At 46.6% G+C, this 17,332-nt stretch overlaps 1 protein-coding gene across 1 annotated transcript; it reads left to right on the top strand.

Moving 5' to 3' along the window:
* The first annotated feature begins 489 nt into the window (after positions 1 to 489).
* On the top strand, positions 490 to 15,855 carry RAPGEFL1 (Rap guanine nucleotide exchange factor like 1). Its single transcript, XM_074223984.1, has 15 exons — positions 490 to 1,109; positions 4,459 to 4,537; positions 5,297 to 5,432; positions 5,802 to 5,899; positions 6,514 to 6,626; positions 7,028 to 7,195; positions 8,986 to 9,083; positions 9,181 to 9,303; positions 9,642 to 9,820; positions 9,930 to 10,020; positions 10,328 to 10,378; positions 11,548 to 11,635; positions 12,138 to 12,202; positions 13,288 to 13,342; positions 13,651 to 15,855. Exons 1-15 carry the CDS (start codon positions 581 to 583, stop codon positions 13,773 to 13,775), a joined length of 1,998 nt encoding a protein of 665 aa, XP_074080085.1. The 5' UTR covers positions 490 to 580; the 3' UTR covers positions 13,776 to 15,855.
* The last annotated feature ends 1,477 nt before the right edge of the window (positions 15,856 to 17,332 follow it).

Genomic DNA, 17,332 nt, shown 5'->3' with positions numbered 1-17,332 from the left:
TCTCAGGAGGGTGCGGGCCTGTGGGAGGAGCTGCCCATGTGCGTCCCGAAGGGCATCCTCTAGGGCACAGGGAGACCACCTGCCGGACCCGCGGGCCCGGGCCGCCCCCACCTCCGTTGGTTTCTGAATGCCCTGGGTCCGGGGCGGGCGCCCCCGAGGGTGGGCACGGGCACCCCGCGCGGCCCGGGGGCGGGGCCGGCCGGGGGGCGGGGCCGAGGGGCGGGGCCCGGCCCCCAGCGCAGCCGCCGCCGCCGCCGCCGCCGTGTCCTCGGCTCTCGCTCTCCGCCCGCCGCCTCCTCCGCTGCGGCAGCCGGGCCGGGGCCCGTGGGCTGGGGGGCCGGCCGCCGGGCCCAGCTCCGTCCGGAGCGGCATGGGGAGCCGCTGAGAGCCCGCGCCCTCCCTCCGGCGTCGCGGGGCAGCGGGCCTTGGCCGCGGGGAGCCTCCGCGCCCTGGCCCCGCGCCTGGCCCGAGCCTCGGGTCTGCCCCGCTCCGGCTCCCGGCGCCCGCGCGCCCCCCCCCGCCCGCGGCCCGGACACCTGGGTCCTCCCGGCGGGCCCGGCGGGGCGGGGGGGGCGCGGGCATGAAGCCGCTGGAAAAATTTCTCAAGAAGCAGACGTCGCAGCTGGCCGGGAGGGCGGTGGGCACAGGACCCGCGGGGGGCACCGGGGGGTGTGGCGGGCCCGGCGGGGGCACCGGGGGGGGAGGGCCTGCGGGGGGCGGCGGCCCGGCGGGGGGCCCCCGGCAGCTGCAGAGGCGCCAGAGCGTGTCTCGCTTGCTGCTCCCTTCTTTCCTCCGGGAGCCCCCGGCCGAGCCCGGGCTGGAGCCCCCCGCGGAGGAAGAGGAGGGAGAGCCCGGCCGGACCTCCGGGGAGCCGGGCGGAGGGGCGCCCTGCTGGTTGCAGCTGGACGAAGCGCCGGGCCCCGGCCCGCTTGGAGTAGGGGGACCCCTTCGCTCCCCCTCCTCCTACTCCTCGGACGAGCTGTCCCCGGGAGAGCCCCTCACCCCACCTCCCTGGCTCCCTCTGGGAGCCCTGGACCAGCCCGAGCATCTCCTGAACCGGATCCTGGAGCGGCTGGCCGGAGGGGCTCCCAGGGACTGTGGGGCCTCAGGTAAGCCACCGGCTGGGGCCGCCGCGTCAGTCCTAAGGCTGGGAAGGACCGGGGAGCCTGTGTCCCCTTCTTCATCCTTCGGCTCAGGGGAGGGCAGCATCCCCAGGAGGACCGAAGTCTCAATGCGTGGGGACATGAGGGTATCAGTTACCATGGACACATTGTATCTGTGGGGGGGGGGGCACTGCAGGGAGAGGCTGATCGAAAGTGTGTATGGTGTGTTCCTGGACAAGAGTAGTTGGCATGCCTCTGCCCCTATCCCTTCACTCACGGCCTACTCAGGTTATTTAAGATAAGGACCTCAGCGCCATTCAGGATCTAGCCTCCCTCTTCCATGAAGACATTCCATCTGCAGAGCCTTAGAAATCCTTGATTTTAAGTCACCTCCACCCTGGGCGGCGCTGGGCCTGGCAGCTAAAAAGGCCATTTAGGGTGGGATTTGACAAGAGGGAATCAGATCAATGTGACCCACAGAGAAAAAGAAGACCCTCTGGAAAAGAACTTCACAGAGGAATTCATAGCTCAGTCTAGCAAAAACTGCTGCCTAGTGGGGCTGTGCCTTTGGATGGTCACTGTCTGATGATGGTCATAAGTAGTGACCAAGCTGACTGAAAGGTCCCTGGTAGAGAAAGGTATCCTCATTGATGCAGATAAGAAGGCCTGGGGATGAACTTGCTTGTGAACATAGGTGATTTGTAAGTGGAGTCAGATATGTAAGGGTGCCAAAAGAACCGCATCAGTCGATTCTACTCTCCCCAAGTCCCAGGTCTCTGTATAAAGCCTCATTAATATAAATATACTCAAAGATGTTTCTATTTAATCATAGAGCTATTCCTGCCACCTCTGTCTCTAATAATAGGTTAGGAAACTGAGGCCCCAGAATAGTTCACTGGGTCGCTTGAGTGTAAAACCTTGGGTGGCACTGGGTTAAGTAAAGAAACCTCTGGCAGGTAAAAGGAAGTCCAGAAAATGAGGAAATGAATCAAGAATATGGGAAAAGGAGTGAAGAAGCATCAGACTCCTCCCTCCCCTCATTCTTTCCCAAGGGCTCTGGAGTAGGGGGAGTGTAATTCTTTTCCTAGATTTCCTGGACACCTAGGTCCCCCTCCTTTTGGCTTCTATTGTAGATGCCCTGGGGATCTGACACCTTTTTGATTTAATTAGGAAAATATCAGAGAGACACACAGTTCCCCTAACTGCAACTTCTCGCCTACGCCACATACCCTGTATCCCTGTATATGGCACATTCCCTTTTGCAGGCAGACAGCAAGCTATAGCCCCTACCCTCATGAATAAGCTGTTTTCTATTTCTATCTCCGTTTCCCTTATCCATTGAACAGTCTGGATGCAATGTTATGTTGTTCCTAGTATCTATCCTAGGGAAGCATTAGGAACTCCATTTGCCTTAGTTTTCTCCCAGGATAACTTGGGGCCACCAAGGTAGGAAAGGGAGGAGATGGTGACTTTTTTTTTTTTTTAACACCTGAGCTTGGCCAGCAGATATGCTTTTGACTCTGGGCCTCTGGTCAGGCTAATTCCTCAGAGTATATTTGTGATGGAGGTGAGAAGACAGCAAAACAGCAGGGAATAGTGGCATCCAAGCTTTGAGCTCTGCAGATTTATATGAGGGAGGGAGTTGGGGAAAGATGAACCAGTATGCCATGGAGGGGTGGCTGCTGTTACAATCTTAACATAGTGAGGGAAAGCAGAGGTATAGAGGATCTCCAAGCTGATGTACAACTCTTTTAGATTCTTTAGTCCCTAGTGCTGTGCCCATCCTATGTGATTTTTGGGGGCAACAATGAGGTGGGCACGCCTGTGAATCAACAGAAATTTCCTAGTCCTTAGGCTTGTTGAAGGGGACTTATCCAATTCAATGAAATTCTGGAAGTGAAGTGGAAAACATTATTCTGAGGAGTTAAGAGACCTCATTTCATTCCTGGATCTCTTACTAACTAGCTGTGGGGCTTTAGGCAGTTTAAAAAAACAAAAAAGGAGGCGGGGGTGGGGGGAGCTTTAGGCTCTCTATCCTCAGAAGCCAGCACAGCACCAGAAACACAGTAGGAATTTAATAAATGTTTCTTGAATTAAAATGAGGACATTAGACTAGCTCTTTACAGGCCCTTACAGCTTTGAGTGTATGACTCTACTTGTTCTAGCTGCTTAGCCCAGCAGCTAGGACCAAGGGCTACTGGATGATATTCCAGGAGCCAGCTTATGGGTTGATTTCTCCCTGGAGCAGTGTCTGAAGACCCACCCTGAACCTGCCCCAGCTAGGACATTTGGCTCCCTCCCTGCTTCCTGTCTGGGTGCCAAGTGGCCCTGCCCTACCTCTAAACTGGCTGCAAGTCAGGGCGACCTTGTACCTGGTTGACTGGCTGAGCCAGGCCTAGGATGGGGAGGAAAAAGGGCCACTCCTCCTCCCCTCCCTCATTAACCCTTCCATCCTGTGGCACCCAGAGGCAATGGGACTTCTCCTTAGAGCTTTGGGATCAAAGAGGCCAGGCAGGCTCCTGCTTCTGCCTCTTGTACAGGGCTGGTCCTGGCCTGCCTGTCTGTAACTGGAAGATGTTTTTGAGGTGTGTGTGTGGGGGGGAGGAAGGATGGAAAGAGGTAGAAGAGAAAGACAATGAGTTGATATATTTAAAGAAGCTAGCTGATATAATGAATGGAATGCTATACTTCAAGTCAGGAAGACCTGAGTTCAAATTCTGCATCAGACACATATTATCTGTATGACCTCAAACAGGTCACTTCATCTTTCTCTGCCTCAGTTTCCCCAGCTGTAAAATGGAGATAGTAGAGTTGAAGGAACCAGTAAGAGAATATATATAAAGAGCACACTATATAACTGTAATAGTTATTTTGTTACCCCCCTTTTCACTTAAGTTCCATCCATGAGAGGTCTCTCTGGTTCAGAGATTTCTTGGTCTCAATGAGGGTTTCTATGGTTTAAAGATTAGATTATGTCTCATTCTCAGGACCTCTCTGACTTCTTGTTCCCTTCTTAAGCGTAATGAATAATAAGTGGAAGACTTAGTTGGGAATACTCTATAGAAAAAATAAATGAAGGAGCCATAACCTGCTTCCTCTTCCCTCCTCCAGTCACTGAAGTGATTACTAATCCTCCCCTGGAAGCAGCAGGCAGTAGTGTTCACACAAGTGACTTGGTGTGCCTAACATGTTCAGGCAGGTGGCTGGGGCTCTGACCTAGAGTGAAGGGTGGTAGAGAGAGAGAACTTGGTCCCCTGGCAGGTGGGACAGCCCCGAGCTGGTGGCATTCTTAGTCTTGGACATTCCTGGGCCAGGCGGTGCCTTTCTGACACCTGCCCTGCCAATCTCTGTACAGACATTCTGCTGGATGATTTTGTCCTCACTCACTCGCTCTTCCTCCCTACTGAGCGCTTCCTGCAGGAGTTGTACCAGTAATATCCTTTCTTTGGGAGTTTTGGGGAGGGTCTGGAAGCAGTTTCCAACCAGCCAGAAGTAGGCATGCTGCATATCTTGGGGCACTTCCCCAACACTAGTCACTACAGTTAAGATCAAGACACCTGCTGGGATATTATTGGGATTGCTATAAATATGGGACCACCTGATATACCATTTTTAAGGTCAGCTAGCCTGTTGGAGATTTTTGTCACCAGGAGCTGAGCTTCAGGGAATCTCCCAGAGGCATCCCTAGATCTCCAGAGTTAGAGCTCCCTGAAAAAATGACTTATTTTGAACTAACATCTGAGATCTAGCATTTCCCTCAGTTATTGAAAATCGGTATTCTGAGAAAGGACCAAAGACTTCACTAGACTTCCAAAGGGGTCTATGCCATAAAACAGTCCTAATTCCTAAATGGGATGGGTGGGGTTGGGCAGCCTGCAGTGGAACTCAAATTGCCAGTGACTAGATAGTAGAAAAACTGGGAATGTCTCCTCCCTAACCTGAGCAAGTTCCTGAGGCTAAGTAAGGTAGAAAATATTGACAGATAGTGACTGGAGACTTCTTCCAAACCCCTTCCTCTCCCACCTACCAAGACCCCAGGCAAGGGGTAAGATGACTATGAAGTTATTATTTGACTTCTCTCCAATCTCCAGTTTATTGAAGGGTGGGCAAATAATCTAAGGAAAAGGGTGACTCCCCCCCTACCCACCCCGGGTCTGGTCTTGTAGAACCATTTTCCTTAACTTCAGGGTCAGCTTTGTTCAGTCAGAAGGTATTGAGGGGGCTGAGGGGCTAGGCCGGAAACAAGCATGCTTGGCTGTGCTCCTACACTTTCTGGAGACATACCAAGGATTATTGCAAGAGGAAGAGTGTGCTGGTCGAATCATTAAGGTAGGTGCCATTCCACTTGGAAGTATGGTAAAGGGAGACTGATATTAGAAGATTCAAGGTCTCTGAGGAAGGGGGACTATTACTATTGATAAAATACTTGGGAGGGGTAGCGGGGAGGAAAAATGTTCATATACATGAGCTTGGAATAGTCATGAAACTTGAGAAGATGCAGAAACCCCTCATCCTGAGACAAACACATCTGATACTCACACCCTGTCAAAGTCTTTCACTCTAAGTGGTTCCACAGTCCTCTTCCTCCCTGGCCACTTCTGTGTGAGATAGGGTTGGTCCATTTTAGGAAAATGGGTTGGGCTCAGGCATGATGGTCCTAGCCTCATTTCTGACTTATTTCATTCCCCTTCCCCCCAGGATCTGTATCTTCTGATCATGAAAGATGAATCCCTCTACCAGGATCTCCGAGAGGATACCCTAAGACTACACCAGCTGGTGGAGACAGTAGAACTTAAGTGAGGGTTGGAGTGGGGTGGGGAGGAATAAAATGGGCACCCCCAGGTTGGGTTTCCTATATCCAGTATTATTGCCTTCCTATCCTCCATATATATGTTAACTTTGGACATGATTACTGTTTACTAAACAGATTCTTACTGAATACTCAGGTGCTAGGACCTGTGCATGTTGATGGGTGTATATATATGTGTGTGTGTGTGTGTGTGTGTGTGTGTGTGTGAGAGAGAGAGAGAGAGAGAGAGAGAGAGAGAGAGAGAGAGAGAGAGAGAGAGATGAAGACAATACTTCTCCAGTCCAGGAGCTACAGAATTTCAGAAATTAGCACAATCAGAGAAGACTTCCTGGAGGAGATAGCATTTAACTTGGTCCTCAAATAATAGCTCAATATTTATATGAAATAGGGATCCAATTTGCCTGGTATTATCAGTTTTACCAGCATTACCTCCTTTACCCCCTCACCCCATTTAGAAGAGGGTAGTCTTCTTCCTCAAAGCAGTTTCAGACCCAGTGCCCATTTGGCCACAAACCCCTAGACTGATATCTCTGCTGGTTGATGCTTGGTGCACCCTCTTCTGGGACAGTGCCCATTGATGCCTGATATATCTGATGCCAGGATCCCCGAAGAAAGTCAACCACCCAGCAAGCAAGTAAAGCCACTCTTTCGTCACTTCCGCCGAATAGACTCCTGTCTTCAAACTCGGGTGGCTTTCCGGGGTTCAGATGAGAGTAAGTGCTATGGGTACATGTGGGGGTGGGGTTGGGAAGACTAGGGATCCCTAGAATGCCTAAGATGTCCACCATTGAGTTTCTCTGAGGTCTTTCTGAAGAGTCACTATAATCTACTCTTGGGATTTCTTTGGGCCCAATAATTCTTTAGGGGAATTTTCCCATTGTTCTAGCTACTCTCTTCATGGATCTATCCTCATATCATACCTCAGTTTACCTCATACATGGTTCCTAATGGAAGGTCATAAAATGGGCTTGCCTTTTGCCATAATATCATGGTACCTTCCCATAGCTGCCAAAGATGGAATGTCCAACTGGTGAAAGGTGAGATGGTGAGAGTTGTATATGGTCACTGCAGTCTCCAAAAAAACCACTCACCCTTCTTTCCTTCCTCCTCTCAGTCTTCTGCAGGGTCTACATGCCTGACCACTCATATGTGACAATCCGAAGTCGCCTATCAGCCTCAGTGCAAGACATCCTGGGGTCAGTGTCAGAGAAGTTGCAGTATTCAGAGGAGTCAGCGGGGCGTGAGGACTCACTCATCCTTGTGGCTGTGGCATCCTCAGGAGGTAAGTGAGGCATGAGTGTGGAAGTGTTTTACAGGAATGTAATGGGATTCTAGATAGGGAAAATACAGGATTGGATTTGGCTCTCAGGAATACAAGTAAATAAATAAGGCTTATTAGAATAAGGAGACCTGGGGTCCAGTTCCATCTCATTTTCTAAGTTACCTTAGGCAGGTTGCTTTATCTGTTTGGGTGTCTAGGGAGTTCTTTGTCTTTGAGGCTGAAGTCATATGTCCAGGATAGTAACAACACATAATCTCAATTTTTCTATCTGTAATTTAGGGACAATAACCTTCACACTTTTCCACACATATACACTTCCTTAAAGAGGTGTTCAAAGTATAAAAATAGAAAAACTGCTTTGGGGGGTGGAGAGTAAAGGAAAGAATACTACAAATGCAAAAGAGATTATTATTTCAGAAACTCAGATAAATCTGACATAAACCCATAATCCTAACACATCCCAGGCCAGGTGTACTTGGTGATCACAACATTCCTGAGTACCCTCAAACTGGATAGAAATGTAATTTGAAAATATATAAAATATATAGAATATAGATAATGCTATCATGTGATCTTTTTTAAAAGGTAAATAATATTTTACTTTTTTCCAATTACATGTAAAGATAGTTTTCCACATTCACTCTTGTTTTTTGCAAGGCAATGGGGTTAAGTGAATTGCCCAAGGTCACATAACTAGGTAATTATTAAGTGTCTGAGGTTGGATTTGAACTCAGGTCCTCCTGATTCCAGGGCTGGTGCTCTATCCACTACACCATCATGCTGTCCCTAACATTGATTTTTCTAACATTCATTTTTTTTATAAGATTATGAGTTCCAAATTTTTCTTCCTTTCTCCCTTGTCTTCCCCCTCCCAAGACAGCAAGCAATCTGTGGTTTTCTAAGTCATATATAGCAACAAGAATCCTTAAGATGGTTTAGTGGCTCCCAATTTTATTTGAGCCTTGATGACACTGACTTGAGTTGGGGATCCTTTAGTAATATGACAGGGGTCTAGAAGGTCTGATGTAATTTTTGCTACTGAAACATGATAAATCCTTACCTCCAAAGGACATTTGAGTAAGTCATTTTAGGATTTAAAAGTAGCTAAGTATCAAGATGTAATTTAGTTCAACATACCCCCACCCTTGTCCTCTTACAGAGGATGATTTTGAGTCAGTGTGAATTCAATTCAATCCATTTGACTAAGCATTAACATGGGATTTCGCTCTGAGGGAAGGACTATGGGGGAAAGTTTGAACAATGTAAAAAAATAGCTAGTATTTATATAGTAAAGTTGGCACAGCACTTTACATAAGTTATCTTGTTTTAACATCACAATAACATTAGAAGGTTTGTATTATTTCCATTTTATAGATGAGAAAACTTGAGGTTGATAGAGGTTAAATGACTTGCCCAAGGTCACACCACTATTGTTTGATACCGGATTTGAACTCAAGTCTTCTCAGCTCCAGGTTTAGTGCTCTATGCATTGTGTCACCTAGCTCCTTCTCTAAAAAACAAAAGATATTAAAAAAAAATTCAAACAAATGAACAAGCCTTTCCCAGGTAACTCTGCCAGAAGCAGTGCTGGATCTTCAAAATCAGTCTTGACCCTTCCCCCCCCCAACAGTCCCTGACCTCAAGTTGTTGCTCCAGTCTGACAGGAACTGTTGCCTAAGGTACTTAGAGTGGAGTAGGGTTGACAGGGGGTGGGGAGTGAGCAAGAGGAAGCAGGATTCCCCAAATCCCAGACCATGGAGTGAAGGGCTGTGTTTTGGTTTTGTCTACAGAGAAAGTCCTGCTCCAGCCCAGTGAAGATTGTGTCTTTACTACCCTGGGCATCAACAGTCACTTGTTCGCCTGTCCCCGAGACTGCTATGAAGCACTGGTAATGCTTCCTCACCCCTAAGCCCAGCTTCAGAGTGAGGAGAGATCATGACCCTGCCTCACTCACCTGAAAACACCTTTACACTCCTTACCCCCAGGTGCCCCTTCCTGAGGAGATCCAAGTATCCCCTGGGGACACAGAGATTCACCGAGTGGAGCCAGAGGATATTGCCAATCACCTCACTGCCTTCCACTGGGAGCTGTTCAGATGCGTCCATGAGGTGGGATGGGTGGTGGAAATCAGGGAAAGGGAAGAGGGCTACATGGAAGAAATGACTGATGGGACCGAGACTGGGACATCAGTGGGAGAGGACTGGTGGATCTCTTACCAATGTTATCTTTGTCTTCCCCCAACCCTTTTATATTGACTCCCCTTTCTTCTCAACTCCATGTCTCTGCTTTCATCCTTTCTTTCCCTTGGATGTCCCTTTCTACTGTCCTCTATCAATACCCATCCCTAACCTTTGTCTCCCTATCTCTGTTGTCTCATCTGTTTTTTTTTCTACACTTTTCTCCATGTTACTTGCTCTCCTCACCTGTGAATTGACTGGTGGCTTAGCTGGAGTTCGTGGACTACGTGTTCCATGGAGAACGGGGTCGACGGGAAACAGCCAACCTGGAGCTTTTGCTTCAGCGATGCAGTGAGGTGACCCACTGGGTGGCCACAGAGGTTCTACTCTGTGAGCCTCTTGGGAAGCGAGCACAGCTACTTAAGAAGTTCATCAAGATTGCAGCCATGTGAGTCCCAAATCTGACAGGGAGAGCAGGGAAAAGGAGGGGCACTAGTTTGGAAAGGTCTGGGTCCCTGAAACCTACTCACCATTCTTCCAACCCTTACTTTAAACAGTTGTAAACAGAATCAGGACCTGTTGTCTTTCTATGCTGTGATCATGGGGCTTGATAATGCTGCTGTCAGCCGACTTCGGCTTACCTGGGAGGTGAGAGTATATCCCCTGCCCTCTAGGATTCTTACTCTTTTCCTGACTCCCTCCTACCTTTGATTCTAGCCTTTTTGTTCATCTCAAGGTTCTAGCTTCCTTATTCTCAACAATTCTCCTTATGCCATTATTAACTCTTAATGTGAAGCTTATGTCCCTTTGTTTGCCACCTTTTTTGCCTACACCCTGGGCAAGCTGGTCATCCGCCTCTACCCATTGCCTCCCCCAGGCATTAGGAGATTAGTTAAAGCTATTGTGAAACCAGAGTTCTCTACAAACATTTCCTTTCCTTAAACTTTTTCTTCAGAAACTTCCAGGAAAATTCAAGAACTTGTTCCGAAAATTTGAGAATTTGACAGTGAGTATTGTTGCTTTTTCTTTTCTCCTCCTACACATACATCCAAATATACTCACCTCCCTAGGATTCCAGGGACCCTCTTGCTACTTGATCAATCCAGGCTTTTAGCAGATGGAAAAGGATGTAAGGAAGGTGTGTACTTGTGAGGAGCTGGAAGTGCAGTTACTGGGTCCAAATGTGCCCATTTCCCTTGCCCAAAAGTAGCCACATGATCAGGGATGGAACTGACTGAGGTAAGGTAGAATGGGAATGGGAGCCCTCACTAGGGATAATGTCAGATCCCTAGCCTACAGATAGTAGGCTAATTACAGAAATGGACTTGGAACCAGGGCACAGATTCTGCTCCTTACATTGACTTAACTTGTGACCAAGGACTGGTTACTTTCCTTTTTTTTTTTTTAAGAAAGATTTTATTTTGAGTTTTACAATTTTTCCCCCATTCTTGCTTCCCTCCCCCAACCCTCCACAGAAGGCATTCTGTTAGTCTTTACATCGGTTCCTTGTTATATATTGATCTCAGTTGAATGTGATGAGAGAGAAATCATATCCTTAAGGAAGAAAAATAAAGTATGAGATAGTAAAATTACATAATAAGATAATGGGTTTTTTTTTTTCTAATTTGATGGTAGATAGTCTTTGGTCTTTGTTCAATGGAGGACTGGTTACTTTCTTTTTTTTGTTTGTTTGTTTTATTTTTAGGTTTTTGCAAGGCAAATGGGGTTAAGTGGCTTGCCCAAGGCCACACAGCTAGGTAATTATTAAGTGTTTGAGACTAGATTTGAACCCAGGTACTCCTGACTCCAGGGCCGGTGCTCTGCACCACCTATCCACCCCGACTGGTTATTTTCAATGAACCTCACTTTCCTCATTTCCAACATTATAAGGGATAGAGATATGGTCTCAGATTCAGGAAGACCTGTATTCAAGTCTTACTTCTGATAATTGTTGGCTGTGTGACCATGAGGCAAATCTCTAATATCTTAAATTGAAAAGAATATGTTAATTGAAAAGGAAATTTCTCTCTTTGAGCCCTCTACACTGATGAAATCACAGGAATGGTCAACAATATCTCCCAAGGACTGCTGTGAGGCTCAAATGAGATAATATTCAGAATAGTTTACAAACTTGAAAGTCTTATATAAATACAAGTCATTATTCTTATTTTCCAGGACCCCTGCAGGAACCACAAAAGTTACAGAGAGGTTGTATCTAAAATGAAGCCACCAGTGATCCCCTTTGTGCCTCTGATCCTCAAAGGTGAAGAGCCCTAACCTTAAAAACATGACCCTTCATGACCTTTCATCAATCCCTAAGGTTATCTTCTGAACCTGAAATCAAGGTTTCTGAAACTTTTTGTGTGTGTCATAGATTCCTTTGGCATCTGGTTAAGTCTGTGGACCCCTTCTCCAAAAAAATGTTTAAAATGAACAAAATAAAATACAAAGGACAACAAAAGAAATCAAATATCTATCTTTATAGCTATCTATATTTTTTACCATTCATTTACCATGTAAGTTTTTTACCATTCAAGAATCTACCCATGGATGCCCAACCAGATTGCCAGTTAAAGGAGTCTTGCCTTAAATTCTAATTCTAAATCTCAAATCTGAAGTCCTCCAGGCAAGAGAGGACCACAGAATTTTGAATGGTTGTGTAGAGAAACCCTGTGTGCTTAAACCCTCCACTACAGTGATTTTCCAAAGGGTTTCTTTGACTCCCCATCCATACCTGCTTCTCTCTCTTCCTCCTCCCCCCATAGACTTGACTTTCCTGCATGAAGGCAGCAAGACTCTCCTGGATGGATTAGTCAATATTGAGAAGCTGGTAAGTGAACTATCCATCCATGTATCCTTCCTGATGGACCTGAGGTTGGGCTTTCACCTTCCCTGCCTAGTTCAGTCAACTGTGCCTTATCCTCCATGCTCAGACAACAGCCTTCCCTGCAGTTCCCAAGCTTGTCAGGCAGATTCCAAGCCCATCTCTAAGGCAGCATTACCGTGGCAACCCTCCCCCACGTGACAGAACAGACACCAAGTTACTAGGATTCTCAGGGTAACTGGGCAATGAAGCCTGGACTAGCTGTCTGCCATTCACCAAGTGCCCATTCTCATGTGGGAGAATTGAGTAAGATGGGATAGTGGGATTTATAGTTAAGAGAACATGGCTCTGCTGGCTGCTAATAATTGACCAATCAACACACATTTTTAATTATCCACTATTCTGAAGCACTGTGTTAGATACTACAGATAGAAAGACAAAAAAAAAAAGTCCCTAGCCTCAGTAAGCTTATTTTTTTGAGGGGTGAACAATATGAATGAATATATGTGGATACAAAATATATACAAAATAAATTCAAATAAAAATTAGAGGGGAGAGATATGCTGGTTAGTGCAAGGCCAGTCTGAGCTTGGAGGAGGCTATTAAGGATTCTAAGGAGGGAGTGCATTTCGGGGTTAGGAGATAACTGTCTATGCCAAGTCTTGCATAGGAAATGAAATGCTGTACATGGACAGATAGTAAGAAGATGGGTTGTAGGGTGTGTGAAGGAGAAGACAGTGATCAGTGTGCTTGGGAAGGCAATGTGAAGGGCTTTCAGTTCCAAACAAAGTTTAAATTTGATCCTATGGGTTTTAGTGACCAGAGTCATATCATTTCCCTTCGATTGGCTTCAGTTTCCTCCTTTGTAAAATGAGGAAGTTGGAGCTGTTATCTCTAAGGTATCTTTTCATTCTAAAGTCAAGGATCCTGCATCCTTTCTTGAGCACTGGAAATGTGGGATAGGTTGAGCTCTGACTGGAGGGATCTCAGGTCTTGGAGGTAGGGGAGTGAAGAAGATAAAAACGGGAAGAAGGGCAATTGTATTGCTTTCCCCCCATTATGTTTCCTTCTCGTTTTCCTTGCCTATTTAGCATTCAGTGGCAGAAAAAGTGAGAACAATCAGAAAATACAGGAGTCGGCCCCTCTGTGAGTATGGTAACAAGAGGGTTGAATGGGTATTTGGCTATGTGTTAAATGTCGGTGAGAGTGCTATCTCTGTGGAAACAACACCAAACCCTCTTCCCGACCTACTTTCTGCTCTTGACCCTCAAGGAATTTTATCTTCCAAATATTTGCCCTTGCTTTTCTCCTCCCCAGGTGGGGTGGGGAGGAAGGTGTGTATTCTGTGTGTGTGTGTGTGTTTGTGTGTGTGTGTGTGTGTGTGTGTGTGTGTGTGTGTTATGGGGATGATGGTGATTGGGACAGGAGTGACTTGCCACTTGATGTCCCCATAGGCCTGGAGATGGAAGCATCACCTCACCACCTGCAGACCAAGGCCTATGTGCGCCAGTTCCAGGTCATTGACAACCAGAACCTGCTTTTTGAGCTCTCCTACAAGCTGGAGGCCAATAGTCAGTGAGGGTGGTGGTGATGTTGGGGGTACCAGCCCAGTTATCTCTCCAGAGCTCCTGGTATCCACATCTGGCACTCAAGCACTTTGCCCATGCGTTCGCATCCTCTTCCCATCTCCTCCTTGCCCTGACAGATCTCCCTCCTCCCTGGAGGGTTGGATAGAAATCAGCTTTGTTGCACTGAGATCTTATGCCTGTCCCTTCTAGGCTACCTGAATTTTGATTTTCTAGATTCCTCCTCTCCTTCTGCCTCTCCTCCTCTGTCCTCCTGTAGCAGGACCACTCTGGGGGAACCCCCACCTCCTCAGGTAGGAAGAAACACTGCAGGGTAGGCTAGGAAAGGAACTGTGGAGGGAAAATAGCAGACTCCATATGTGTCATAGCTCCAACTTCTTCTCTGGCAGCCCTGGGACCCCCCTTTGCTATGAAGAAAGAGGGACTCCCCTTACAAAACTTTATCCCTTTGGGCAGTTCTCCTTTTCCCAGGGTTAGTTGGAGGTGGGGGTGGTATTGTTGTTAGAAAGAAATAGGATCTCCAGTTAGCAAAATGAGGGTGCATTGAACAAGGTGATCTCTACTGTTTGGTGCTAGCCTTGCTTGCCTTGGCCCTGGGAGGGACCTGGGTGTTTTCTTCCTTCTCTCTTCCCCACCATCCCCTTCCCTGTTTCTACTCCCACTCTGCTCCCCAGGTGCTGCCCTGCATGCCCAGGCTTGTGGGTGAAGCTCTCCCGTAGGGCAGGGAGCAGCAGCGGGTGGGAGGTGTACCCATAAGACCCTGCGCAGCTCCTTCAGTCCTTCCCTCTCCCCATTTCCAAAATATCCCTGGGGAGGGGTGAGAGGGCAGCAGATGCTCAGGGAAACATAGACTTAAGCTGCCTAGTGTCCTCCTCCCTCTTCTCTGGGAGGTACAGAAGAGGAAAATAAGGCACAGAATCAGGAATTTAAGGGTCCTTACTGACAAATACCACCTTTATCTTATTTTGTTTGCTCTGGGGTATCTATAGTCACTGAAATGGGAATTTTCTCTTTCCCTGTTCCACTCCACACTCCGCCCCCAAATCTCCTTCTGTTCCCAGAACCTGGCTTATAGAAGATGGGAAGATGGATGTCTGTGCCTCTCCCTCTGTTTCTATTCTTTCCTTTCTCCCAGTCAGGGTTAGGGTGGATCTGGCTTCTCCTTCCTTGGGCAGGGACCCTCCCTTCCCTCCTACCCCTCCATCCAGACAGGGAGTCTCTGAAGGCAGAGAATGGATCTTGTGTGGCAATGCCTTTGCTACTTCTCTGTCTCTCCTACTATGGGCCTCCCAGTTTGGGAGTCGAGGGGGTGAGGGTATAGGGGCCCCTGGCAGCTACTGGGCATGGTTTCTTGGCACTACCCTGCCCTCCTATCTGGCTCCTCCTCTCCCTTTTTTGTGGCAGCGGTTGCTGCTTCTTTTCCTTTGAGAATGTATATATTTTTTACCAAATGCTCTTTAATTGTAAATTTATTTTTTAAAACGAAAAGAGGGAAAGAGCCTTGTATAATATGTAATGCTGTATCATACGTAACATTGTACAGTCCCTTTTATATGGCCCATCTGTCTTGTTCTTGCTACAAAATGTCCCTACACCCACACTCAGACACTACCATACACTCCCACTGTTCCCAACTCATCTCCTTATCCCATCCCGTCTGTGCAATTTCCTTAACTCCCTTATCTCCTCTCCCCAATGCTCAAAAAAATCATCTAGCTTGTTGGCCTTACACCTCCAAACTCTCCCTTACCTGCTGTGGCATCTTCTGGCCCTTCCCTACTCTTATGTACACTTGCCTAATGTGTGTGAGCATCTTAGCATACTCATAAACACATTCTCTTTTGTTTACACTGGTTTCCCTCCATCTTCCTCACTCCCACTTTCTTATTCTTACCCATGAACCTCCTGCCTGCCTCTATTCCCATCTCCCCTGGACCCTTTCCCCTTGCAAGATAGCTTTAACAGAATGAATGGTGTGTACTGTGCAATTTTGGTTGTTGGGCAGAAAAAAGGCCAATAAAGTCTCTGAACTAGCATATCTGCTGATCTCCTTTTTTGCATTTATCTTTTTTTATTTTAATTGAGTCTGAGGAGAAAATGGGGGTGGGCAGGAAGGGAGCCAGTGCTGTGTATCCCAAGGAACTCTCTTAGGAGCTGATTTGGTAATTGAAGACCAGTCTAGGAGTGGCCATGCATGGGACAAAAACTGGGGTTTTGAAAAAGTGAAGATTCAGTTCAGTACCTTTACTGGATTCCTACTGTGTGCAAAAGAACAATGAGAAATACATAATGTCAAATTCCTGTCAGGAAGCAGTATACAAAAAAGCAGGTGAGGTAAGCTATCTCCCCAGATGATGACATTATTAAAAAGTATGAGATAAAGGCTTCAAAAGGGGTATAGGAATTTAGGAGCAGAGAGGGAATATTTCTGGGTGTTGTGATCAGCGAAATCTTGTTGGAAGAGGTAGTATTTAAAGTGAATGATAAGTAGAAATTTCAGATGGAGGTATAAGTGTGGAAGGGAAAGACCTCCATAGGAAAAAAAAAATTTAAAATACCTTATCCTTTTCCCCTACATTACCCATTTGTAACATCCAAGGTTGCCATGAGATCAAAAAATTTGAACCTATTCAGGTCTCAAAGACCTAAAGGAGAGGGTAAGAGAAATGATCATTCTTATTCATTTTTCTTAAACACCAAGTCCAGGCCCTATACTTCTCAAAGAAATCACCAAGGCAAACACAGAATTTTGAGTTGACAAACAGAACAAGACAAACAGAAGTTTTAGAGAGCCTTTACCAGTTTTTGGGCACTGTCAAAGCTTTCAGAACAAAAGTTCAGGATATTAGAGCACAGTTCAGACAGAGGATTTAGGGGTTCAGGTGGCTAATGTTGTAGCTCTTCACCTTCTCAGAAAACTTTTTCTGTTGTCTTTTTTGCTTTTCTTTCTGAGGGGCAACTTTTCCTCTCAAAATGGCAAAGAAGTTTAAGAAAAGGAGAATAATGTATTAAAGTTGTTAGAATCTCAGGGTTATAAATATCAGAGGCTGCTTGGATGTAGCTTCAGAGACCATCGATTCCTTGCAGAGGTGTTCCCTTATAAGAACCAATGATTAATTTGGACATTTCAAACTGGATGTCCTGGGGACATCTTAAATTCAACATATCCAAAACAGAGCTAATTATTTGTACATTATCCTTCCCTCCATTCCCCTCCAAATCTACTTCTCTATCAAACTTTGTTCTCTCAGACTCCCAGATTTTCAATCTTGCCTTGACTTTAGATTTGAGGCAATTTTTTTTAACCTCAGGGTGCCAATATGGGGGTGGGGAGACCCTTATTTTCCAAGGACCACTGGTACTATGTCTCACTTTGCAGAACTTAGAAGTCTTTACTTAGGTATTCTCAGAGTCCTGTTGCTTCCCAATGTGACTATTGCTAGTTCATTTTCTTATCCTAGCCTCACTTCTATTATTTTTGTTCTATTTGGAAAAAGTCTAGTTGTGACTTCTAGTACAGAGAATGTGATGCTCTTCAACTGTAAAATGA

Source organism: Macrotis lagotis, chromosome 2, assembly GCF_037893015.1.
Source record: "Macrotis lagotis isolate mMagLag1 chromosome 2, bilby.v1.9.chrom.fasta, whole genome shotgun sequence".
NCBI lineage: Eukaryota > Metazoa > Chordata > Mammalia > Peramelemorphia > Peramelidae > Macrotis > Macrotis lagotis.
Note: the sequence above shows the minus strand (reverse complement) of the source record. Positions and strands in the feature narration are given on the sequence as shown.

What these genes read in the sequence shown, in the direction of transcription:
- RAPGEFL1 (XM_074223984.1), top strand. Translation starts at nt 581, where the DNA reads ATGAAGCCGCTGGAAAAATTTCTCAAGAAGCAGACGTCGCAGCTGGCC. An exon ending in TTTCCGGGGTTCAGATGAGA is followed by an intron (nt 6,627 to 7,027) that starts GTAAGTGCTATG and finishes TCCTCCTCTCAG; the next exon opens with TCTTCTGCAGGGTCTACATG. An exon ending in GAAAATTTGAGAATTTGACA is followed by an intron (nt 10,379 to 11,547) that starts GTGAGTATTGTT and finishes CTTATTTTCCAG; the next exon opens with GACCCCTGCAGGAACCACAA.